Here is a 27,395-nt window from a genome sequence, read left to right as displayed (position 1 = left end):
CCTCGTTACAAAAAGGATATTGCTGCTCTAAAAAGAGTGCAAAGAAGAGCAACTAGAATTATCCCGGGTTTAAAAGGCATGTCGTATGCAGACAGGCTAAAAGAATTGAATCTATTCAGTCTTGAACAAAGAAGACTACGCGGCGATCTGATTCAAACATTCAAAATCCTAAAAGGTATAGACAATGTCAACCCAGGGGACTTCTTTGACTTGAAAAAAGAAACAAGGACCAGGGGTCACAAATGGAGATTAGATAAAGGGGCATTCAGAACAGAAAATAGGAAGCACTTTTTTACACAGAGAATTGTGAGGGTCTGGAACCAACTCCCCAGTAATGTTGTTGAAGCTGACACCCTGGGATCCTTCAAGAAGCTGCATGATGAGATTCTGGGATCAATAAGCTACTAACAACCAAACGAGCAAGATGGGCTGAATGGCTTCCTCTCGTTTGTAAACTTTCTTATGTTCTTATGTTCTTATAGGTGCACGTTTCACTCACTCTGGGTTGTGTGTTCGGTGAGTGGAGAACGAGTGTGGGGAAGGAGAAACTAAAAAGTAAAACTAAGGAAAAAGTAAATATAAGTTTGTTTGACTCACCGTGTTTGTTTGTCTGTTCATCCACCATTTGTTTAAGTGTTAATCCGTTTTGTTTGTCTATTTATTTTGGCCTCAAGTGCCGTGTCCTGTTTTCTGTTTAAACGTTTTATTTTGTTTAATAAACGTGCTGAGCGCAGCCATTGCAGCTCAGTTTCACTACTCACTACTGCCTCTGTGTGTGATTCTTTTCTGGTCTGACGTCATCACTGCAGATAGCCTGTCACAATAATTAATTCACGTGCTGGGATTCAAGTGAATAATTAATTAGTAATTGAATCCCGGCACAACAGTATATACAGATGCACATTTCATTCACTCTGGGTTGTGTGTTCGTGAGTGGAGAACGGGTGTGGAGACGAGGTATTCAGAAAGAAATAACAATTGCTATTGCGCACTGGAAGCACCAGCGCGGTACTTGTTTGTCTGTTCGTCCACTTTGTTTGTCTATTTACTTTGGCCAACGCGCCTGTGACAGGAATACAGAGGTTGAGACTCTCGAGACGGCAGCTCCACCCCCTCTGGCTCTCGTGATGGCAGCTCCACCCCCTCTGGCTCTCGGGACGGCAGCTCCACCTCCTCTGTCTTTCGGGACGGCAGCTCCACTTCTTCTTGCTTTTGGGACGACAGCTCCACCTCTTCCGGCTCTCGGAACGGCAGCTCCACCTCTTCTGGCTCTCGGGACGGCAGCTCCACCCCCTCTGGCTCTCGGGATGGCAGCAGCAGGGGAACCAGCAGGCATGCTCCCTCTGCTGGTGGCGGCGATGGAGGCAAAACCAGCAGGCACTCTCCCTCTGCTGGTGGAGGTGGGAGCGACACACAGTCCTCCCACGGCGGTGGAGGCGGAACCAGCAGGAACTCTCCCTCTGGTGGTGAATACCTGGACTGTGGACATTCGGCCTTCCCCCTCTTGGGCTCTGGACGCACCGACTCCCCCCTCTTGGGCTCTGGACGCACCTACTCCCTCCTCTTGGGCTCTGGATGCACCGACTTCCCCCTCTTGGGCTCTGGACATTCGGGCTCCTCCCACTCAGGCGCAGGACGTTCGGGCTCCTCCCACTCAGGTGCAGGACGTTCGGGATCCTCCCACTCAGGCGCAGGACGTTCGGGCTCCTCCCACGCCAGGTCTGTGTCCTGTAACACCTCCGGGCAGTGGTGCTCCTCATGCCCATACTGCATGCACTGGGTGCACCACTCCTCTTCCTCCCATGTCTTCCTTCCTCTCTGCCTCCTTCTCCTCCCCTCTGTTTGGGTGGGGCAGATGGCCACTGTGTGCCCATATGCTCCACAGCCGGGTCACAACTCTGCCGCGAGCCTTTTTAAAAACAACTCCCAGTCGTCATCTGCCTCCTCCTGGGCCAGGGCGTAGGAGCATCCTGCCCAGTTGTGGCCGTAGACCTCGCAGCGCCCACACCAGTCCACTGGTGGCACCTTTGGACAGGATCTCCAGTGGTGATCCTCCTTCCCACACCAGGAGCACCAGGGGAAAAGGCTGGCTACGTCCTCCAGCTGGGGTGGCAGCAGCTTTTGATGCTGCTGACGCTGCAGCCACTGCCTGCTTCTTCTGCCCTTTTTTTTTTTTTTTTTTTTAAACTCACAAAACTCAAAAAACACAAAAAAAATACTGCCCTGAGCCTCCAGGTGGCGTTATCCCACTCTGACAACCACTGTGACAGGATGACAGAGGTTGAGACTCAGAGACAGTGTGAAAGTTCAAAAAAATAAAGCTTTTAATACTCAAAAATACAAAATAAACCTGCACGAGGGCCAAACAAAAAGGTTTTAAACAGAAATAATAGACAATAAGCACAAAACAAAACTTACAAAGATACGGCTTCCAGGCTGGGCATTGCCTTCACTGGTTTGCAAAAACGAAAAAAAACCAGCACACGCAGAAAAACACAGTTGCTTCCTTTCCTTCTAGAACTCTCCCCCAAATGGGAGGCTGAGGCCTCCTTTTATGCCAGGTGGCTGGATGATAATTGAATAATTAATTGTTTGATTGCTCCCACCTGACGCAATCAACCTGGGCAGGGAGGAGAATTTAACTCCATCCCTGCCAGTATTTCCAAAGGCAGAGCCCTGCTCTGCCACAGCGCCGTTTTGTTTCTTCAGTCTGTGTTTTCTGTTTTGTACAACCTTTTTATTTGCAAGAAACCGGCGCAAGCAAGTGCCTTCATCATTTCACCGTCCTGTGTGTGTTTCCTTTCCTGGGTCTGACGTAATCACTGAGCCAGCCGTGTGTCACTGCTTTACCTAATTTTGGCAGTTGTTGCGGACCACCTGGCGTTTACTCACGGACCACAAGTTGTCCATGGACCACAGGTTGGGAACCACTGCTGTAGAGGATTTGGAATACAAACATGACCATGACCTCCAATTCCTATAAATCTTTGATAAGAAAGTGCAGGACTATAAGTTAGCATTCTACATGGAATTAATGTGTTGTTTAATGTTTGAATCCATGTCTCTGTTTGAATGCTATTGTGTTGTTACACATGTAATGTATACCTGGACATATGGGGAAATCATTTCAAATAAATCATTTACAATATTCGTATATCCAACAATCTGCAAGAGGTCTTTATTAATTTCTTGCAAGTCCTGTCCCTCCTCAAGCCATGGTCTATTTGAGAAATCTCTACCAAAGGAATCTATTTCACACCAACCTGTTTTGGTTATTTTGAATAATTCCCCCTTGCAGAAGTCCTCAATATGGTCTTTAAGATGTGATACAGCTTTTCTCACAGCCCCAAAAGAGATGTCTGTATTGACAGTAACGCTGGGTAAGTCTCCAGCTTCAGGAGGGGCACAGAAAAGCTGGAAATTCTACAACAGGAAAGTGGAGAAAAGGAGTTTTCAGTGAAACAGAATGGGGTCCAAAACATTCCTGGGGAAAAGCAAGGATTCATTCAATTGGAGAGGTCTGTCTGAAACCGTCCCATTATGGACTTGAGATTTTCTAACAAGCAGTGATGTTACCTGTAGAAAATGGATGTGATCCTCTGTCTCTGAAAGCTGTCTCAGCTCAGCATTTCTCCTCCTTAGCTCAGCAATCTCCTGCTCCAGTTTCTTCATGAGTCCTTCAGCCTGATTCACTGCAGCCTTCTCGTTAGCTCCAATCAGCTCAATAACCTCAGTGTGGATCTTCTCAATGGATCGGATCAGCTCAGTAAAGATCTTCTCACTTTCCTTTATTTCTATGCATGCAGATCTCTGAATGAAAGAACATAGTTCATTTATCAGTTTAGAAATCTTCTCTTATGGATGTTGGATTACACTAAAGACAAATATAGAAAAGTAGTTTGCGTCTTCAGTATGATCTGAAACAGTGTTATATATTTGGGGATATCTGTAAATTAAGCTAGTTCCATTTATTCTACAAATAATAATAATAATAATAATAATAATAATAATAATAATAATAATAATAATAATAATAGAACCCTCTTGTCAATACCCACTTTCAGTGACTGAACAGCCTGTTTCAGCTCCTCCACTTCTTTCAGTCTCTCCTGGATTATCTGTTGTATTTCTGTCTGTGTCTCTCTTAGCTGCTTCTGTGTAGAAACACAGTGACAAGGTGACATTTCTGATGGGGCATTGAGTGACATCCTATCCCACCCAACATTTCAGAGCAGGCTGTGTTATTCACACTTCTCCCAGCAAGAACATAAGAACATAAGAAAGGTTACAAATGAGAGGAGGCCATTCTGCCCGTCTTGCTCGTTTGGTTGTTAGTAGCAGCAATATCCTTTTTGTAACGAGGTGACCACAACTGAACACAATATTCTAGGTGAGGTCTTACTAATGCATTGTAAAGTTTTAACATTACTTCCCTTGATTTAAATTCAACACTTCTCACAATATATCGGAGCATCTTGTTGGCCTTTTTTAGAGCTTCCCCAAATTGTCTAGATGAAGACATTTCTGAGTCAACATAAACTCCTAGATCTTTTTCATAGATTCCTTCTTCAATTTCAGTGTCTCCCATATGGTATTTATAATGGACATCTTTATTGCCTGCGTGCACTTTTCTCTAATAAATGTAATCCACACTGAAACATATGTAAGAAATAAAGAAATTGCATTATTGTTATATTTTTCACTTCCCATTATAGTGTATGCGGGGCGGACGCGGCACGGGAGGCGCTGATTTTTCTTTTCGCTTACGGAGCAAACTTTTTATTTAGCGCATTGCTGTCAACCAATGAGAATACATAAGCAAGCTGCACCATACACAGATGCATGTAACATATAGGCTATGACTGTATATGCTATGTAGCCTAACTACTACACACATAGATGGGGTAGAGGACATCTACTATGCAATGAGTAGCCTATGTATTTATGTAGAATGCATTTGCCTAATGACATATCTTACTGCCAGCTGACCTCTCCAGCGGCCAGCCTACTAATAAGATTATCATTTTTCACGGATTGTGCAACCAGCTTCATCAAGGGACGGTAACCAAGTCCATCCAGGTCTTAGAGATGGAATGGTAAATGTACAACCTATTATTAATTGAATAACTAACGAAATAAATCAGAAGGAAAACAGTTCTGGACGCTGGTGAGAGAGAAACGGCAAAATTGTTTCAGTTCCTGAGTTCGGTTACCTATTCGTTTTCATTCTGATTATTTGTTTAGGCTACAACGCATCCATCAGCTTAATAAAGTCTGATAGGCTAGCGAATGTCAGTGCAGTGTGATACCATAAAAAATGAGTGGTTGCATTTGCTGTCAATCAGCCCAAGTTTTTTTTTGGATCAGCCGTTCGTACATTTTTTTTTAAAGGCGCTGTAGTTATACAATGTAGTTAATACAACTGTGTGCACAAGTCCCTCCCCCCCTTCCCCCCGAACCTCCAGAAGATTAGGTACCACCGGCAGACCTGCGTCAGTCAAACGGTAATTAAATTAGTCAGTGTAGCAGGGCGGTAGAGCGCCCTGCTGTGTAAATGTGTGTGTTTATTTTAGAACAGGGTTTCCCCCTCTGCCCATGTTATTTTGTATTTTGTGTTTGTTTATGTATTTATTATTTAGATTTGTCGGCGAAGCGCCGTATGTTTTGTTTTATAAATATGACGGCGTAGCCGAATGTTTATTTTGGTTAGAAGCATGAATGGGAAACCCCATCCACAGTAATTGAAAAACATGTGCAGATTGTGGCCGAGGGGTAATAGAATAATTGCTAGCTAGTTAAACCCCTCGGCCACGGTATAAAAAGCCTGCAGCTCTCCAGCTCGTGGTGGGTGTACGAGAGGAGCGTAGAGAGCGAGGAGGAGAGAGAGAGCGAAACTGAATAAAAATAGACATAGGAACAGTGAAGGCAATCTGCTCAGCCTGACCTGTGTTGTTTCATTTATTTTGTGTTCGTGATTTGTTTAACTATTTATTTTGCTCTGTGAGCACAGTTTCTTTTTGTTAAAATATTTGATTTATTTTTGTATTTAAATAAACGGCGGCCAGCCGATTCTTTCTTTTGAACTGCAGTGCTTGGTGTCAGTGTTTTTCCCGCCCCTGCTTCTGCCGTGACGTCACCGCTCAGCCAGCCTGCCACAGTCAGGATTTGTGAAATTGAATAAAATGGTTTGCTTTGCTTTGAACACCAAATGTCAGTTAACAAAAATGAACAACCATAAGTACGAATTAAAGTATATATTATATTAAAAGTTCAAGTCCTTTGCTTTGTATTTCCTTTTTTGTTTTTAAGTGTTCTAAACTTAATCTTTTTTTTGCACAACAGTGTATTTGGTTATTGGATCTTCTGTTAAAAATAAAAAAAGATTGTTCCTTATTTTTCGAAAATAAAATGTCAATGCACTAATAAGAAATCAGGTTGCCAATTGCATCACTGTGACTACTCACCTTTAAAAAATTACCATTTCCACCCTCTCTCGAAAAAAAATCCTGGCTACGCCACTGTTGCCAGGGTTTATTATTTAAAAATACGTAAGTGCAGAGTTTATTTCAAACTTTCAAAACTTAATAACATAACCAAAGAGTGTCTAAGACCCTTCACCGTTATATTTGTTCTCGTGTGAGACTTTCACTTTTTCAGTCAGCGAAAATATGTGCTAAAAACAGAGTGAATTTGAGCCTTGTTAAAATGGCAAAAAGACAGCTACGTTTGGAGTTTTTCTCCAACAAAAAAGCTAAACCACCAATGCCAGAGACATCAACAGAAACCGAACCTGGGGGGGGCCTGTGTCCCACCAGTTTTTCAAGCCACGAGTCGCCAATGCCTTTGCTGCTGCAACAGTGTTTGCCACTCCTCCTAGATTCCTTCTTCAATTTTAGTGTCTCCCATAAAGGTGATATGTCCCATAAGGTTTCAATAATACACATATTAAAATAATGGAAAAACTTTGCAACCTTAGTGTCAATTGAAAATATCACCTCTGCTTAACCTGTAAAATGTACACAAAAGCACCTTTTCTAAAAAACAAAACAAAAAAAAAACCCCAAAAAAACATACTATTCTATTTGACTCAAGAGTGACTTACAAGCTGGTTTAGAGGAGGGGGTCGCTCGGGTCCCTACAGCTGAAACTACCTTGGGGAATAGAAACAAGCTGGATAGGGTCTGCTTTTAGATCAAGTAGAATACATAGAACACTACGCTAGCACATCAAACAGACAAAATAATAGAAAATGAATTACCAGCAGCTACCTGCACATTGCACATTGCACATAGTGAGCAGTACCTGTGGTAGAATGCTGCATCGGGTCGGGCACCTGCGGATGCCTGTGGGTGACCCACAAAAGCAGGTCGGGTTTGGGTCGGAATGCAAACTTTTTCGCGGTTTTCGGTTCGGGTCAAAAAAATGTAAATTTCGGGTCTGAATTTGAATCACCAAAAATGTTTTCATTTTAGCGTACTCGTCTGTAACCCTTTCCCAAATAACCTATTAGAAGGTAACTGTACCGGTATGTCCTGCACTAAAAAATAGGCAATTAGGGAGGAGTCAGCTGACTAAGCTGTGTTCTCGCTTGTTTTGATAAGTCGCAAGATCCTTTTATCACGTCTGCTTGGTGATATTAAAAATGTTTGTGAACGAGGTGAAAACAAAAGACAGCGCAGGGTTTATATCATGTAGTGGATAATAGTTAGAGAGGTAAATCAGAAGTATGGAATTCTTCTGGAATCATTGCGAATGAAAATAATGAACATGTTTTTGTGAACGACAGCCACAAAACTGGAACATCTCTGGGAAAGCACAGGTGTAGCTCGCTTTCAACTAGTGGCATGAAAGGAATAGACAGGTATTTTATAGTAAAGTAAGTAGAGATAGTTAATATGCTACAATGTTAAAATATATCCAGACCAGGTTCCGGCCTGGGTAGAGCAGGCTAGTGTGAAAGGGGCTTAAGTTTTGAAAGGTTTAATTTAAAAAAAAAAAAAAAAGGACAAACCTTAAAGGCTTTATTAATAAATGCTAATGGCTAATTCACTTTATAATATTTGAAACAAGTGTTAATAGAAATATATTTAGCTTAAAGAGCTATGGCTTGTCCATTCTTAAATGTGGAATGATTGTGTTAAAAACGGGGGTCTCCAATCCTGGTCCTGGAGGGCCGGTCCTTGTTTCTGTTCTAACTGTACACTAAATGTATTAATTGGACACATTAAGATTCTAATAAGCACTTAATTGGTCTAATTAAGTAATTTAGTGTACGGTTAGAACAAAAACCAGGAGGGACACTGGCCCTCCAGGACCAGGACTGGAGACCCCTGGTTTCAAAGAAAGGCATGGATGGATAATGTTCTACTTGAGATTGCAGTACACTTAGAGAAGTTCTGGTTATCTGTTATCTGTAAGGTGAAACTTTTAAAAGTTTACTTTATTGCATTACTATTAGATTGTGTTGTACACATTACAGTAAGTAACAGAGCAGCCATATTTTTAGTCAAGTAAACACCCAGGCCAGTGTTTTTTTTTCCCTGAATAATTTTCACCTGTTTCTTTCATGATATTTTGTGTGTGTGTGTGTGTGTGTGTGTGTGTGTGTGTGTGTGTGTGTGTGTGTGTGTGTGTGTGTGTGTGTGTGTGTGTGTGTGTGTGTGTGTGTGTGTGTGTCAGTCTCCCTGTGTGTGTGTGCTGGGTTAGGGTTAGGGTTAAAACCTCCGTCCCCCAAGTCCATTTGGCTGCCACCCTTCACCTCCCCTCTTCCAGAATCCGAGTCACCACTGCTCAACTACAAATTCATGATTGTACAGTCGCATTTACATGTACACAAAAAATACATTTACCTTAATATTGACTTAATAAAACTGTATTTATAGATTAATTCTAGTGTATATTTCCATATTATTAAAAGGTACATAATTTAAGTATTTTACACTAATATTGAATAACTTTTACCCTAATTTAAAATACAAATGTAATATTAAGGTACATTTACCATAAAAATACTGTGTGTTTTTTTTTTACAGTACACTAAACAGAAGCTATTTTAAACGGTATTGTTACAAATTTGCAAATGGGCTTTGTTAAATAATTTTTTCACAGTATTTAGGAACACAAAATATTATTTAATATTACTATGGTGTGAAAGATGGCGACAATCATTTTAAAAACAAGGCGAGGTGGACTCGCTCTTCGTAACACTGGAATTTGTCCTGTTTGTATGTATTGTGTATCTGCTCTTGCTCTAAAACCTGAACATTCATTGGTTAAAAATACAAATAATGTATATTTTAGTATCTATGGCTGCTGAACGAGTGCATCTCCACTTGTTTGCCATGTGCTAATCAGGACTTGCACCCCTGCACTATACATGTGTTATGTGTGTTTGTTTTTAAGGCACAGTGACTTTGGCACTTCTCCTGAGACAATCATTTTATGTCATTGTATCAGTCAGATGTGGCACAGCCCGCTGTGGTTGCTGCTGAAGTAAACAGGCGGTGCTTCAAATGGGCAAATGTTCCAGCACAAGAAATGCCACAGAATGCAATTGAAACACTGTGGCATTGCAGTGCACCAATCTATCCGAATATCGCCCGGCTAATGAGAATTATTGCTACGCTGCGTATCATCTGCTACGGCAAAGAGATCCTTCAGCACTCTCCGGCGAATTAAGAACATGCTCAACTGTGGGAGAAAATGGGCTGACTAGATTAACATTACTGGCAGTGCATCAGAGTCAGCGCATCTCGGTAGAGATGTGATTGACACTCTTGCACTCTTGCCCTGACGCCTTGATTTTGTACTTTAATATTTTCTGGACCTCTGCTACTTGGCAGGTAACCTGAGCCCCCTGAAGGAAAATTAGAAGGGCCTGGGAAGTTGAGAGTTGCTGAATGTTTTTAAAATAGAAATAAATGAAAAACTTATGCTGTCTATATTTTGTCCTTATTTTTCATATGATAAACTTAGTATTTTTAGGAAAGATTAGCAATGCGGCCACCAGTAAGTTTTCAAGCACTGGAAATTAGCTGAAGAAACCAAGGCTGTCAAAGGTATTTTATTTTGGCTTAATTTTGGCTTTTACAACAGAAAGAAATGTGCCTACAGCATGCCTGCAAAGATGGCACGTTGGATATGCACTTAAGTTTATTTTCCATCTGTTTACTGTCATGCCATGTATTTAATTTAGAAACTTTTCATTTCCATTTACACACACATTGGAGTTCAAACATGTTGACACATATTTAGACACAGTGCTGCACTTTTAATCAGGTGCTTAATAAGGTGCTTATGCAACATAAATAAAGCGATCAATAATTGATGTGCTTTGATTAATTAACCTGAATGCTTGCTGCGCCGTAATTTTCTGAAAACAAAGACAGTGCGAGCGAGTGTCGAAATGTCTAGTTGTAATAAAATGAAAATGAATAGCATGCTGTTGTAATAGCATTACAGTACATTACTAGAAGACTGGTTCTACCTCCTCTACGCTCCCCTGCCTCCAGAGCCCGCTCCTTCTCCACCCACGCTCCGCAGTGGTGGAATGACCTTCCTACAGATGTCAGGACTGCCCAGTCCCTGACCACCTTCCGACACCTCCTCAAGACTCACCTCTTCAGACAGCACCTGTAGAACTCCTCTGTTTTTCCCCTGGGACACTTATCACCCTTCCTTAAATGCGCTTTACTTGCTCTTATCTGCCCCCTATTTTACTGCATTTAATCCTGTACTTCAGAGTACTGTAATCTGCCAAGTGTTTAATCTGTAGTATTTTGTATTTAATCATATCCTGATGTAACTATCACTGACACTGTTATCTGCTGTACTTGCTTGAACCAAAGTCATTGTATTTATCTTGCTCTTAATTGTATTATTACTTGTACTGTGATACTTGAAATGTATTTGCTTACGATTGTATGTCGCCCTGGATAAGGGTGTCTGCTAAGAAATAAATAATAATAATAATAATAATAATAATAATAATAACAGTGGGATTTGTATAATTATTTGTTTCCAAGATGTCGTTTGAATATTGTCAGGAAAATATATTTGCTTTGTATTTTTATTATTATATGGCGATCATTTAAGTGGTTATTTGTGAGATGTATCAGTTGATTGGTGCAAGAGTAGTGTTGCAGCGTTCTGTTCCTGTATGTTAAGTGTGACTGGATAGTCAAATTTGCATGACCATTTAAACAACCCCCCCCCCCCCCACCACCATTACACACATCATGGTGCCCTGTGGCCCCGCAAGGTTTGGATATTGCCTTACCTGGCCCGCCAAAGAATGTAATTGAATACCAGATGTAGATGTTGTTATAATGAGGTGTGACTGTAAAGCTTACTTCCTAAACATCCCAAATCATTAGAAATAATAGAAACAAACTCATAATCATAATCTTTGAAACTGAACAGAAAAGGGTGTGTCTGGTTTGAACTCTTTAGATAAACAACAGAAATCTTTCTTAAGCTTAGCTTCTAGGATAGCTACAAAGAAATTGTATAAACCCTTACCTGTTTCCGAGTCCTTTCTATCTCAGTTAAGACTGTATCGTGGCTCTTGTGTTCCTTGTCTGCACACAACCAGCAAATACACGTCTGATCAGTTCTACAAAAGACCTCACATAATCGCTGGTGTTCGGCACAAAGCTTCTGCTCCAGATTTCCAATTGCAGTGACCAGTTTGTGCCTCTTTAATGGAGTAACCTCACTGTGTGGCTTGACGTGGGTTTCACAGTAAGAGGCCAGGCACGTGAAACAGGATTTCACAGCTTTGAACTTTCTCCCAGTGCAGAAATCACACGGCACATCTCCAGGTCCTGCATAACTTTGAGTAGGAGGAGGATTAAGCCCTGTCTTCTTTAATTTTTCCACAACTTCAGCCAGAATGATGTTTCTGCCCAGAACAGGCCTTGGGGTAAAGGTCTTTCTGCACTGGGGGCAGCTGTAGACACCTGTATGATCAGTCTGATCCCAGCAGTTCTTAATACACCCCATACAGTAACTGTGACCACATGGAATAGTGACTGGGCCCTTCAATATCTCCAGACACACCGGACAACTAAAATGATCCTCCGACCACAAGTTTGAAGCCATTCTTGCTGCAGTGAGAGCTGATTTCACAACAAACAAAACCTAACAGTGCTTCTGAATTCTTGGAGTTGTGTATAGTTCTAAGAGGTGGGGTTTTGGACTGAGGCCAGGTTTAGACAAGCAGGCTGAGCAGAAACTGCTGCTGAAACAGGGGGGGGGGGGGAGGAGGAGAGAGTTGCGAATGGGATTGTCACAGTAACCCTTTCACACATATCTCTCTCTTTTTTCCATCACACCCCTCATTTAAGATGAAAGATTGATTCAGGACAGCATATTATATGAAACTGTTTCTAAATACCCCAAAATATTAGTATCATATAGCTACTCTATAGCTTTGAGTTATAAAAGCTGATGAGGGAAATGTGGAGCTATCTTGATAGATAGATAGATAGATAGATAGATAGATAGATAGATATAATGAATTACCACATTACATGCAAGTAAATATAAGCTTATTAAACATTTGCAGTAAACAGTGTAAATGACATACAATCGAAAAGCTAAATTCAAAATGTAATGTAAGAGTTTGTGTTATAGTTGTATTACTGATTTATAAACTGAGCTGCTGTAGCTTTAATAGAATGATGTAATGTGCTGCAGTGCTTGCTGGGACAGTGGAGGAGTTGTGGGGAGGGATGTAGTACAAGCAGAAGTCAGTGCGTTACTTTGGCAGCTTCAAACCTAAACTAATCTACATTAATGATTTAGATTCTGGTATAGTAAGCAAACTCGTTAAATTTGCAGACGACACAAAAATAGGACGAGTGACAAACACTGTTGAAGCAGCAAAGGTCATTCAAAATGATCTAGACAGCATTCAGAATTGGGCAGACACATGGCAAATGAAATTTAATAGAGAAAAGTGTAAAGTATTGCATGCGGGCAATAAAAATGTGCATTATAAATATCATATGGGAGATAGTGAAATTGAAGAAGGGAACTATGAAAAAGACCTAGGAGTTTATGTTGACTCAGAAATGTCTTCATCTAGACAATGTGGGGAAGCTATAAAAAAGGCTAACAAGATGCTCGGATATATTGTGAGAAGTGTTGAATTTAAATCAAGGGAAGTAATGTTAAAACTCTACAATGCATTAGTAAGACCTCACCTAGAATATTGTGTTCAGTTCTGGTCACCTCGTTACAAAAAGGATATTGCTGCTCTAGAAAGAGTGCAAAGAAGAGCAACCAGTATTATCCCAGGTTTAAAAGGCATGTCGTATGCAGACAGGCTAAAATAATTGAATCTATTCAGTCTTGAACAAAGAAGACTACGCGGCGATCTGATTCAAACATTCAAAATCCTAAAAGGTATAGACAATGTCAACCCGGGGGACTTTTGACTTGAAAAAAGAAAAAAGGACCAAGGGTCATAAATGGAGATTAGATAAAGGGGCATTCAGAACAGAAAATAGGAGGCACTTTTTTATACAGAGAATTGTGAGGGTCTGGAACCAACTCCCCAGTAATGTTGTTGAAGCTGACACCCTGGGATCCTTCAAGAAGCTGCATGATGAGATTCTGGGATCAATAAATTACTAACAACCAAACGAGCAAGATGGGCTGAATGGCCTCCTCTCGTTTGTAAACTTTATGTTCTTATGTTCTTATGTTCTTAATTATAGATAATTTACAAGCAATAGCAAACATTAAAACATTTAATACAAAAATCAATTAAAATGCAATACAATACAGGGTACAAACATTACTTAATATTAAGATGTGAACGACAGATTATAAAAGTGTGTCTTCAGTCATGCTTTAAAAACTGCAACACTTTGTGCCTCCCTTACGGAAACAGCAGCCAATTGCATGATTCGGGGGCCCTAAAGCCAAATGCTCTAGCGCCTGTGTTCGTTTTTGATATCTTAGGGGCAGTAAGCAATCCTGCGTCCTGGGATCGCAGAGGTCATCTCGGTCAGCGCTTTTCAACCAGTACCGGACCGCAGAGCCAAAAATAATTACGTTGGAAGAATAATGAGTTATTTTTGGAAGGTTAAATTGAAAAAATATATATTTATGTAAAACATAAAACACATGTTATCAGCATATTTGTATTAGTCTTATCCAGACACAACCGGCCTATTTGTACCTAACAATGTACGCAAAAATTTTGACGGTTTCAAATACTTTGCCCACACAAAACACACTGTGGCAGCCGCTTAGCAAAGGAGCACAATCAGCACATCCTCCTCCCTCCCCGGCACCCTCACACGCTTGCATGACACCTTGTGGGCGCAGACGCAGTGAGATGCCAATAGACGCTGTGCAAGAAGCTGAACTACCCATTTTATCATGCAAAGCAAAAACGGTGAGCTGTGGAAATACCTGTCTTGATTATAAAAAAAAATAAAACACATTTTATTGCGTTTCTTTTTTTGCTTTCAGATTACTAAATGATTATTATTTTTACTGTTGAATTTAATTTTAAATTAAAATATGTCTAAGTGTTTGATGGACAAGTTCCTCAAAGCGGTAACCAAGGATCCAGTTTCAGCGAAACGTGACTATAGTGATTCAGAAGAGGATGATGGACAAGAATCTCGAAAAAAACAAAAGAAGGCATCTTTCACAAGATGACGATTACTTGAAGTTCAGGTTTACAGTTGATGACAATGGAGACGTGCCGCTGCCACAGTGTGTTGTGTGTGGAGAAGTTTTAAGTAATGAAGCCATGAAACCTTCCTGTTGTTGCGCCACCTGAGCATTAAATACAAGAATTTTGTGGAAAAGCCATCCAGTCCTTCCAACTAATTCTTCCAAATTTAAGGGTGAGTTAAGCTTCACATTTCTTTATTTTATTTTATTTTTGATTAGGAAATAAAAATGTATTTCAAAGCTATCTTAAGTGTTTTTTTTTAAAAAAAAAAAAAAACTTAATAGGGGCCGGGAAGCAAAGAGCTGACTAATTTAAAAGCCAGTCCGCGGAATCAAAAAGGTTGAAAAGTGCTCGTCTAGGTATATATGGGATTAAAATATCATTTAAATATGAAGGAGCCAAACCGTTTAATGCTTTGTAAGTAATAAGCATGACCTTAAAAATCAACCCTAAACTTTACAGGGAGCCAACGTAGGGCTGTCAATACCGGTGTAATGTGATCATGTCTTCTCCTTCTTGTTAAAACCCTGGCAGCAGTGTTTTGCACAAGCTGCAGTCAGGAAAACAAATATCTGGGCCATTATGACTTGACTGCAGATTCCCATCCCCAATACAACACATCCTGAAGGAATTAGAGGCTGGTAATCATTGAGGAATGGTCCTGTATTCCTCCAGCACAATTTAAAAAGCATCTTGTGTGCATTTATTTGTACAGATAATGAAAACCTTCAAACATTTTTAGTAAAATTAATTTAAAATACAAAACAAATGACCCATACAATGAACTGCAAATATTTTTGTGTTTAATGTGATTTGTACCGATTTGTTTACAGCTAATATATGTTTTATATTTTCATTTACTGTATATTTCTTATATCATCTTATCTTTAAGTATTTATAACACATTAGTAAATGCTGTTACTGCCATGTATTACTTGTTCTATAATGCATTATAAAAACAGTACAGTGCATATTTAAGCATCTATAACATGTTAATAAACTATTTAAAATGACACCTTCATAGTGTTACCATAGTGTTACCATAAATTTCAGCAACAAGTTCAAACGCTATTCAGCTAATAGGATTCTACTGTATACAGGAATCTGCTAGAAACTACACTGACATGCCTTTGACATGGCAAGTATTTTGAACTGCTATTTAATAGGTAAAGTGGCCATATGGCTTAGTGTTCAGGGGGACAATTAACAGTCAACTCACAACCCAATGCATTCTGGTAAGCGTAGTCCTGCTTCTCTTAAAGGAAAGAATGGTACCTGAGACAGGTAAAACGGACCAGAATGCATTGTGAGTTGAAAAGCTTGAACTGTCCCAAACTGTCCCGCTGAACACGGATGTAGCTGTCAAAATAATTCCATGAATCTCATCTGCTGTGTAATTCCATTCATTATATAGGTCTCAAATGTGCAGTGTTGAAAGAAACACCTGCTATAGTAAACATGCACCCGGAGAATAAGGCATAGAAACTGAGAATTTCTTTAACCTAAAGTAGTACCAAATACCATGTTTTTCAAAACTGCAAATTTGAGAGCTATGTAGCCAATGGAAGTGCAATATAGGTACACATTGTAGAATTATTTAGTTAGCTACAATCACCTTAAGAGATACTTATGTACATGCTGTGGGAATTCTAGCACTGTGCAGAGATGCCAACTCAGTCTGCCACTTGGTGCTACTTATGTGTTTGTATTCAATACATACTCAGGATATACTGAACATTTTATGCTGAAACACCTGTACATTTGTGTGTTTACAATTATAAAAACGCTATCCTGTCAGTTATTTTTTTAATTTAGTAGTCACCAATTAGTTTTTTTTGTTTTCTCCCCAATTTAATAGAGTCCAATTATTTTTGTTTAGCTCAGTTCACTGCTACCACCCCCTAACTTACATAGAAAGTTGTGTCAGACTGAGCAGTCCCGTCACCCAAGGAGTGGAGAGAACAGACCAGGGAGTTCAATACAAAGGTTTTCTTAAAACACAAAACAGTCTAGTTCAGCTGGCAGATTGCTACAACGGAATCATAACCAAGCCCAAACCCAGGATAGAGAGGCTCAGTGAATGTGGTTTGGAATCTGTGCAGAAGGGTCATTGTGTCAGAGACTCCATAAAATGACAGAGTGCCAGCATTAAAGTCCACATATACTCCTATTCTGGGGGAGTTGGGGGCAGTTATTTCAATTTCATTGTTATTGTGCTGGGCAGAGTAACTGGAACCAGAGCAGAACAAACTCCATGACTTGTCATTGAATCCAAGGACACAAGAACCATCCCATCCTTTCCTGCCTATTCCTTTATATGTGACACCTATAGAAACCCCTCCCCCACGCCATTCAATCTCCCAGTAACAGTGAGTCCCAGACAAACCCTCTCTGCAAAGCACTTGTTTCCAGTAGTCAAATCTCTCTGCGTGATCAGGATATGGCTGAGTCTCTCCCCTCCATGCCACCTTTCTGTTCCCTTCAGACAGACAGAGCTTTCTATATGCTGTGTTGGGGTCAAGTATGAGCTGACAGGAATCTGAGTGAAGAGAAGAGGACTGTTAGAGGAGAATCAGCAACAATAGATAATAAATATTACAGCAGGTTATTTTTATAATAGCTGTTTCTGACATAAGTCTACAACTTGAAAACAGAAGCGGCATTGAGGTACAAAGGTACAGAAGGGAGTAATATGATTATTTGTATTATTTTGGGGGAGAGTTTGTGTGTATTCATTTTGCAGCTGGTAATCAATGCACAAAGTAATGATGCTATTCATTGTAAAATATGACACACTTCTCTCCAACAAGTATTGGAACAGATGAATACATGCAGAATGACTGGGTGGGGCATTTGTTGCCATTTTCCCCACTCAGACCTTTCTCTCCCTAAATATATGGATATCTCTGAATAGTGTTAGCTCCTCTCAACATCTTTCAACCAAAAGTCTGAGTGAAAACAGACTTACATTTTAAAAACTCAGCTCTGTTCCTTGGCTCTGGAGCCTGCAGACTGTAAACTGCAACTTCATTCACTGGGTGTAAAAAAAGAGAAAAACAGAATTGAAACATTTGAATTAATACACAAACACAAGACTCCAAACCACAATCTGAAAAGAAAAAAGGCTTATTCATGGCATTTCAGGATGTAAAAATCCGTACTTCAAGATGTTCATGATTGCAATGAATATGTATTCCTTCTGTATCGGTGCAGCAGCCAAAGTCAATGTGAACACGTCTGCCACTGCACTGGAGTCTTGTGTTTGTTCCTCTCCATTATATATATATATATATATATATATATCTTTGCCCAACAGTACGGTGTCCATATTAGGACACCTTCATGCATCAAACCTACAACATTCATTGTCTGCGCCATTCTCAAATTACTCCATCCTCCCCGCTTCATCAGTCCTTGTTCCCTCCTTTATGCTTCCTCCTCCCAGCTCCCTCCTCTATGCACCCTGCTCCATGTTCCCTGCTTTATGCTCCCTCTTCTCTGCTCCCTTGTCCTTGCTTCATGCTTTTTCAGTTATCAGATGTTATTTTTGGTGTTTTGGGATGATCAGCCAATAATACAACCGTTTCCACCCTTTCTGCGTTTTCATTGGTCAGATTATACTGTATGTCAGTCAGTCACAGGGCCTGAGGAAACTGAAATAATCGTAAAACTCCATAACTCAGTTGAAGCAGGACGTTATTATAGTTTTACACACACACACACGAATAATAAGAACATAAGAAAGTTTACAAACAAGAGGAGGCCATTCGGCCCATCTTGCTCTTTAGGTTGTTTGTAGCTTATTGATCCCAGAATCTCATCAAGCAGCTCTTGAAGGATCTCAGGGTGTCCATTTCAACATTGCTGGGGAGTTGGTTCCAGACTCTCACAATTCTCTGTGTAAAAAAGTGCCTCCTATTTTGTGTTCTGAATGCCCCTTTGTCTAATCTCCATTTGTGACTCCTGGTTCTTATTTCTTTTTTCAGGTCGAAAAAGTCCCCTGGGTCGACATTGTCAATACCTTTTAGGATTTTGAATGCTTGAATCAGATCACTGCTCCCAGAGCAAAATAAACACAAAGGATATACCAAAAACACCGCTCCCAGAACAAAATAAACACAAAGGATATACCAAAAACACCGCTCCCAGAGCAAAATAAACACAAAGGATATACCAAAAACACCGCTCCCAGAGTAAAATAAACACAAAGGATATACCAAAAACACAGCTCCCAGAGTAAAATAAACACAGGATATACCAAAAACACCGCTCCCAGAGTAAAATAAACACAAAGGACATACCAAAAACACCGCTCCCAGAGCAAAATAAACACAAAGGACATCCCAAAAACACTGCTCCCAGAGCAAAATAAACACAAAGGATATACCAAAAACACTGCTCCCAGAGTAAAATAAACGTAAAAACAAATTACGAACACAAAAATACCAAAACAAGTATCGTGCTGGTCCTTCCAGAATGAGTAGAAATTCTACTCTGCTCTCTCCTTTCTCCTCTTTGAACACCCACCTCATTCAGCCAGAGCTAAAAGTTTTTATACACATGGCCATCTCCAAATTAGCAATAAATGAATCAATTTGGAGATCAACTAGGGTGTGTGAACGATGCATCAGCTGCAGAGTCACTTACAATTACGTCTCACCCGAAAGACGGAGCACAAGGAGGTTAAATGACTTGCTCAGGGTCACACAATGAGTCAGTGGCTGAGGTGGGATTTGAACCGGGGACCTCCTGGTTACAAGCCCTTTCTTTAACCACTGGACCACACTGCCTCATTGAACATTAATAACAGTAAACCATTACTTTTAAATCATAATACATTTTTATCAGCAAAGTTTTGCTCTGCCCCACAGGGTTCTACTACTATTACTACTGCGACTACTACTAATAATAATAATAAATGTTTGTGGCAAAGTGGTTGCTGATTATGTACAGGTGCAGAGGTAATGCAGTGCAGGAATAAACAGACAGAGATTTGTAATCCGGTATGAAAAATAGTTGTTTTATTTATAATCCAGGTCTGGTGACCAAATAATAATGTCCGGTAATACACAGCAATATGTAAAACCTGGAGTACAGTAAACAGGGATTGCAGCCCTAAACAATAAAGACACGTTATCTGCCTGCGACAGGGTGCCCGCTCGCTCTATATGTTTGTATTATGATTTATTGTTATCGTTTGTATTCTGTATATTCTGCTGTTTGAGAACTGTCTGTGTGTTAGTTAAAACGCAGTTTAGTATTAGTGTTTGGCTAGGATGGGGTTAATTCCCATCCAGGGATGATTGTTCAGGTGCAGGTGGTCAGGAGTTTATTGATTGTTAATTGTGCAATTAACTCCTAACCATCTGCTATATAAGCCCAGCTCCAGGCTCATTAGGTTGTTTGGAGTTAGGAGAAGGAACAGAGACAGAGTTTTGAGAGTCTGAAGGAGATAGACAGCATTGTGAGAAAATGACTGCTACCTTTGTTTTGTTAAGGTATTCGTTGTGTTTATTTCCTGTATTGTAGCTTTGTTTTGTTTGGCCCTTGTGCCCTTTTATTTTGTGTTTTGAAAAGTCTTTATTTTGTTTAATAAAAAACTGCGCAGCCACACAGTGTTTTGCCCCGCATTCTGCCTTTAGTGTACTGCTTTCCTGGAACCTGATGTCACACACATCACCACATCAGCCATCCTGCCACACTGCCCCACAATAATACTTGCCACGATCACCTGTCCTGGTGCGTGCAGTAGTGCTTGTGGTGGGTGATAACAATTTATTATAGTTTGTGACAGTTTTAGTGCAATAGTGATCCGGTTTGGTGCTGGCCCAAGGCGACAGCTCCGGATTCATGTTAGCCGTCTGGTGGTTCAAAAACACAGACAGTTACTAACAAATTACAAACAAAACACGAATATTTCTTTTAACACATAAGTCTCGGTGTCTCTCACGGTCCTTCCAGTCTCTCAATAAAAACCAAGCAGAGGAAAAGATTTACAATTCTCCGGCCCCTTTTATGTGATTATGCATGACCCCTTGGTAACCGATTGCAGCTGACTATTGCCTGCAGCTGCTACCTTGTTTACCTTCCAGGTCAATACGTTCCTGCACTAGAGTCTTGCCTTTGTCCAGGCTGACTGACTTCCCGACCCAGGGAATGAACTGTCAGGACAACCTGTCCAAAGCCTTTCCCTTTAGCTTCTTAGTACCCTCACAGATTGAGAGGGAGATTTACAGCCAGAACTCATTATATTTCCTTCACAATGTTAAACTTACGGAGTGCCGTTTCAAACCCAGAGATACCAAAGCACTGGGATGTGAATCTCCCCTAACAGTAACCAGCATATACAGACATGTTTTTTTAAATAGCTCTTTATACATTATTCAGCTAACTGCGATTATTATTCTTTAGCAGCGTACTGTAAGCGTATTTTATTAATGTAGTTAAAACGTTATATTAACTGATGAGAAATTTTTTCAATAGGTACATCCAGTTGATATTTCATGTATCAATTTCCAAAGAATTGGAACAATTTCATGTTAAGTAGGTCATTTGTTATGCCGTGAATAGATTTACATTTTGAGGGGCATTGCGGCTATTGATAAGGACACCCACAGCAATTGCTAGCTAAGTTTTGAGCACTGTAACAGTTAGAAACAGAACATTGCATCCTCAGAAAACCCCAGTGACAAAAAACTAAATGATCTTATAGCTCAGGAAATAATAAAATAAATGTACCCCACAACTCCACAATTTCATTGAACCACCTCCTTCAGAATACCCAGTGTTTCAAATTCTCAATCAGCCATTTATGGGCGCCGCCATCTAATGTTGTAAATTGCTGTTACAATTTTCAACATTGGCTTTTAGTTAATCTTTTAAAATATGTATATACAGTACTCCTTTGATAGTTCAGAATTGGATACTTCATTAATTTGGTTAATTCACGGGAAGGGTATATTTTACTGTTAGTCAGTTAGCAAGATAAAGAGGGAGCATTGTATATTATTTTCTAAACTGCATGGAGCACTACAACACTGTGTTTGAGAGCTCTCTCACCTTGCTGGTCTGATGATGTGTCCATGGCCTCGGCTTCTTCGAGTTTCCTTTTCTTCCTGGAGGAACCTGTTGTCGCGTTGCTGGGAGCGGCTGTGAGGTCCTCAGTGTACGAATCCCACTCTGTGGACTGCATCCTCCTACCTGTCAGACAGCAAGACACAGAAATCAGGCACTGTCATCAAGGTGGTATTACTTGCAGTCAGAAGCTTCCTCATCCCTTAACCCAGATCTGTCCAAACTTCTCCAGAGCCGGAAGGGTCAGGAATTGCCACCATCCCAGAGCCAAAGAGAGAGGGGCTGCTGTCATCCCAAGAGCTGGAAGGGGAGCCTCTGACGTCTCCAGTGCGAGAGGGGAGGAGCTGCTGCCAGTTCCAGACTCAAAAGGGCAACCGCCGACCGATCCCCAGCAGCCGTTACACCTGCTGCTGAGTGGAGCATGGCAAAAGCCAGCCGCACGTATGGAGGGTCCAGCGTCGCAGTTGCCAGCGCTGGTCCTGCCAGAGTGCCCCATGTTGCGGCCTGCACTGCCCCTGCCCGAGTACCCTGCATTGCGTCCAGTGGTGCTGCTAGCCCTGAGAGGGGAAAAAGTGACCCATTGGGCTTAGGGGGTAGAAATGGAGTGACCAAGGGAGTTAAACAGATGCCCCTAGTAGAAGGCCCAGGACCACCACAGCAGAAGGAGGAAGCGAGGAGACCTCCTCCACCCCTGTGCAGCACTCTGGCGCTTGTGGGTTTGTTCCGGTGACCCAGGCTCCCAGACACCTGGCCTTCTTATCTGGACTTCAGCATAGGTCCCAGGTTGCTGCACCGCAAAATACAGTCGGTTGCCTGGTCTCCTGCTCCGCTCCCCCTGGTGGCCCAGACATCTCTACACAGTCTCTGGGGCTTGCACCTCTACCTGGGGCTGTGCTTGGGTCTCTCACCGGTCCTTGGTCTCCTGGAGGAGACGCCAGAATCTGGACCGGCCTGCCCTCCAAACCACCCACAAGAAGCCCCAAAAACAAATACGGACAGTGGATCTTGTTGGGAAATGGCTGGAGTTTAAAGGGGGGGTGTGGGGAGGGTGTATTATTCAGGGGGGGAGCTGGCCGATTGCGGCCATGTGTGCATTGCACAATGGGGTTAATTCAATACCTGCCAGGACCCACAACTGGAATATGGCCATTCCCTAATTAGATCATTACGTGCTAATTTTGGAATGGCCACATGTATATAATGGTGGGAGAAATCCTTTGTTTGGTGGAGCAGCTTGGGGAGAAGGATTGTCAGGGGAACCTTTAGTGAATGTTACAGGTGAATATTGGTTTTGGTGTTTTGTTTAACTCTTTATTTTGCTCCTGTTTTGTTAGTGTTTTTGTAAATAAACGTGCACAACAGAGCTTTCACTGCAGCTTCCTGACTCCAGTCTCCTGTCTGATGCTCTCCTGTCACAATCATCATGACTCGATCACTCTCTCCATCCCCTTATGCTAAAAACCTAGGTGTTATTCTTGATCCCTCCTTCTCTCATCACATCTCCTCCCTGTCACATACTTCTTAGCAATATCTACCAAATCCATCCTTTTCTCACTAATTCCACTCAACTCCTGGACCAAGCTCTTGTATTTTCCAGATAAGACTACTGTAACTTCTACTTGCTGGTCTCCCTGCATCGGCTATCTGTCCCCTTCAGTTCTTTCAGTTTTGCTGCTCGTCTTGTATTCCCAACCTCGATGCTCTCTACCCCCTCCATGTGATCTGCTGTTTTAACACGGCCCCTGTCCTCCATGTGACCTGTTGTTCTGATGCTGCACCTGTCCTCCATGTGACCTGCTGTTTTAACACGGCCCCTGTCCTCCATGTGATCTGCTGTTCTGACACGGCCCCTGTCCTCCATGTGATCTGCTGTTCTGATGCTGCCCCTGTCCTCCATGTGATCTGCTGTTATGACGCTGCACCTGTCCTCCATGTGATCTGCTGTTCTGACACTGCACCTGTCCTGAATGCTGCTGCTGTAACTCTTCTGCTTCCTGATGCTGTCATTTTACATCTTTGGGTCTTTAAAAGTGAACTTCAAATGTCCTGCAGTTCTACCTTTTGGCAATGTATTCCTTAACTCAGCCCTCTGAACTAACTGGAATTTGGCTTTAACTTAAGCTTGTGAACTCTATGCAACTAACAAATCATTCTCATTATTCACAATCTGAGTCAGTGTCGCCAACAGTAATAATGTCTACATCACTTGGCCAGGGTGTACAATGTGGTCTTCATTTCCTTTTACCTAATGAAAGCCAGCACTTAACACAAGGCTCTGGATCACACTTTTCAAGGACCCAAGTGAGTTGCGTAGCTTGTATTTAATTCTTTAATAAATGTTTTGTGCAGAAAATCCACGTTTACATTGGGCAGCTGATACTGGCAGCACAATCATGATTTCTACTAAATGTAGAAGATTTTTAAAATCTGCAAAATGGTTCTTTTGTTAGCATGACCTCCCATAAACCAATGTAGGATTTATCCATAAACTGATCTTTGACTAGTGTTTTAAGCATTCTCCATTCTGGGTGAACTGCATAAACATTGCATCCATTCCTTGCTAAAAGGTCACTATACCAATTCAGCAAGACTTCTAACTGTTCACCACCAAAGTCCATAAGATCATCAGGCCAGCATCATGGCAGAAAACTGAAAAACACTGAATAATTTGGGGTCCCCTGAAACCCTCTCCTCAGTGGAAAGCTCAATCAATTTGACAAACCTGTACTCAAAACCCCTCAACTGATTTCAACAGTTTTTTTCTGTATGTGTCTTTAGGTCATTGTTAAAAATGCCATGGGTCTGGATGCCCTTACGTTTAATATTCTGAAATGTAATGCTGGTTAATCTATTGCTGGGGTCTCTGTCCCTGCTGCTGTGGATCTGGCTCTGGTTGGGAATCCACTTGCTGCAAAAATGTCTCTAGTTTTTAATGGCTTTTCCCTCATACTCTTGTCAAGACAATTCTCAATTGCTGCAACAGCTTGGGGAAGAATGTGCCTATTATTTTGGAGTGTAAGGCTAAGCTTTGACACCTCTGAGAAGAGATCATTTAAAAAATGACAAAACCCTACAAGTGTCTCCATTTCCTGTACAACATGCTTTGCTCTTCCTTTAGCTGTGTTTTTGGAAGTGGAAGTAAGGTGCTCCATGAGATGATGCACAGCAGTATATTGTCCCTGTCCAATTGCAAGATTCCCATCATTTGATTTAAAAAATCCAGACAACGCACTATAAATGTGTCTTTATAGTTTCAACTCTTACTTTTTGGACAGAAATGGTATGTTTTTCACACCAACTGCAGAAGGTCATATACTTTCTCAATCATTGAAGCAGATCTTTGCATACTTAACATTGCTAATTGAAGCCTATGGGGAAAGCAATGCAATGATATAATATGCTGTCCAATCTCTCTTTTCAAAAGCCCATATTGAGACTAGCACCATCAGAAAAGCACTAAGTTTGTCTCGCCACCAATCTGAACACAGACAGTGTACTGTTAAGATCTGGCTTAAGGAGTTTCCAAAATATTGGAATGTGAAGATGGTTCTGTATCTCAAAACAGATTAAAAGTGTGTGGAATTGAATATGAAAGGACAAGCTTCAGATATGTGGATGTGATGCTGCAAGTCCCATCCAATAAACAATACAGGCTTGCTTGAGGCTACGTGGACATTAAAATGTGACACTTGTTTTAAAACGACCGCATACCTATCAGGGCTGTAAATTGTGATTTTAACTAATGTACATCCCTGGTATAAACAAAAGAGAAACATTTAACGGAAAAAAAATGATGTACTTACGCGAAGAGGTGGGGAACTGCTTTTTCAAACCTGTAAGAGAGAGAAAAAAGAAATGGTTAGCAATTTAAATAGAACTGCACTGACTGTTGAAAATTCCTTTCAGAACCTGTTTTAGCTGGTAATAACAACGCGATGCTCAGATCCCTTGAAATAAATTAAACTTGCAATTTGAAAACAAAGGGCGAGACAAATCTATGAATTACTCAGTTTCAATAAAACGATAAAATAGAAATAATATAAACACCTTTGCCTAAATGGCTGTTCAGAAATCAAAAGTAAACCATCCATGTCCTACCCATTTCCTATATTTAGACAAACAAACACAATGTAGTTACAGCAGTAACCCTACACAGAAAATATAATAATAATAATAATAATAATAATAATAATAATAATAATAATAATAATAAATACTTACACGCTGAGGCTCCAGTATCCATCGCTATCTATCTTCTTTTGCTTTTGAAAACGTTTCTTCCTTTCTTATTATTTCTTAACAGTTTATTTTTATTTTTTTCTGGTGATACTGTACCTTTTAAATATGATTAGCTATAAAATATTAGTTTTCTAGACACCCCCCCCCCCCCCCCAAAAGAGTATATTCTTCAAAGTGGAAATAGGACTTCAGTTCACGCAGAAAGAATATCTCTGTCATAGCTTGTGTCACAAACAGGATCTGAATGAAAGCGCCTAAGCGCCGCCCGTGGAAGCGCTCAGAACTGCAAGCATTAAAATACATCAGCGTCCTGTCTTCCCTTCTTGATTCGTACTACAGAAGAGCCCTGCTATAGGGCCGTGCGAGAAAAAAACTCGAAAGTTTATTTGTTTATTTAGCAGACGCCTTTATCCAAGGCGACTTACAGAGACTAGGGTGTGTGAACTATATCAGCTGCAGAGTCACTTACAACTACATCTCACCCGAAAGACGGAGCACAAGGAGGTGAAGTGACTTGCTCAGGGTCACACAATGAGTCAGTGGCTGAGGTAGGATTTGAACCGGAGGCCTCCTGGTTACAAGCCCTTTTCTTTACTCGAAATGTTGCCATTCTGCATACGAGCTGGGTCTGGGGAAAGCCTGAGGAGACAGAAATTGCTCCTGTCTTTTCTAGTATACATTTTTCCCCACATATATATTATAGAATCATATATGTTTGAAAAAGCAACAAAAGTTTGGAATAAGCATGTTTTACACAGGATTGATCAATAATTAATCTAGGGTTTTCTTTAGGCAATACCATTTTTAAGTAAGGCTGTTTTATTAATAAAGAGCGTCTTTCCCCATTGATCATTTTCAAATGTCTCCTTGAAAAAAAATACACACGTTTGGAAAAATGCAAATTACGTATTTCTATTATAACGACATCACCAAAGTTGTCTATAGTGTGTCATTGAAGGTGTTATTCCTCTATGATGAACGTATTGCCCGAAGGTATCTCACAGCCGAGTCTTATGAAGGTAAAAGTCAGTAGGGGAACAGTCCTCCTAGTGGTTAATTTTCATGCACTGAGCTCAAGTGAAATTAATCCACTGAATCCACTAAACATTATGAGGTGTATTTAGGATAACAGTCTCCTTTCGAGAGACCTCATATTTTTCTGTTCTCCTCTTCTCCCTCAAACAGCAAGGTTGGTCCCAGGCATCCAGTATCTTGCATCAAGGTGATCTTTCTCTGGTTGGTATCTGTAATGCACTGCACCTCCCTCAGTCAGCTCCCTACACTGCAGGCATACCATGCTTCCCATGGCTCCCCAGTCTACTGGCTGTTTACACTTGAGGCAGGTTGCTCTTATTATTTCCTTTCCTTTGAAATTAGACACTGG

At 40.9% G+C, this 27,395-nt stretch overlaps 2 protein-coding genes across 2 annotated transcripts in view; both read right to left on the bottom strand.

The window, feature by feature from the left end:
- The window catches only part of LOC117433129 (uncharacterized), a 35,677-nt gene extending 23,517 nt beyond the window's left edge, over nucleotides 1–12,160 (bottom strand). Inside the window, exons 1-4 of the mRNA XM_059016103.1 lie at nucleotides 11,521–12,160; nucleotides 4,059–4,154; nucleotides 3,577–3,810; nucleotides 3,264–3,423 (exon numbers count right to left, since the gene is read on the bottom strand). Of these exons, the coding sequence (XP_058872086.1) occupies nucleotides 3,264–3,423; nucleotides 3,577–3,810; nucleotides 4,059–4,154; nucleotides 11,521–12,102 (1,072 nt within the window). The 5' untranslated portion in view covers nucleotides 12,103–12,160. The remainder of the gene's footprint in view (nucleotides 1–3,263; nucleotides 3,424–3,576; nucleotides 3,811–4,058; nucleotides 4,155–11,520) is intronic.
- Nucleotides 12,161–14,970: 2,810 nt separating this feature from the next.
- LOC117433175 (tripartite motif-containing protein 16-like) lies at nucleotides 14,971–22,623 on the bottom strand. The gene is made up of 5 exons (XM_059016102.1): nucleotides 22,586–22,623; nucleotides 22,214–22,329; nucleotides 21,758–21,898; nucleotides 17,667–17,732; nucleotides 14,971–17,237 (listed from the first exon to the last, which is right to left on the bottom strand). Exons 1-5 carry the CDS (start codon nucleotides 22,621–22,623, stop codon nucleotides 16,708–16,710), a joined length of 891 nt encoding a protein of 296 aa, XP_058872085.1. The 3' UTR covers nucleotides 14,971–16,707.
- Between the last annotated feature and the right edge of the window lie 4,772 nt (nucleotides 22,624–27,395).

Source organism: Acipenser ruthenus, chromosome 52 (assembly GCF_902713425.1).
Source record: "Acipenser ruthenus chromosome 52, fAciRut3.2 maternal haplotype, whole genome shotgun sequence".
Classification (NCBI taxonomy): domain Eukaryota; kingdom Metazoa; phylum Chordata; class Actinopteri; order Acipenseriformes; family Acipenseridae; genus Acipenser; species Acipenser ruthenus.
Note: the sequence above shows the minus strand (reverse complement) of the source record. Positions and strands in the feature narration are given on the sequence as shown.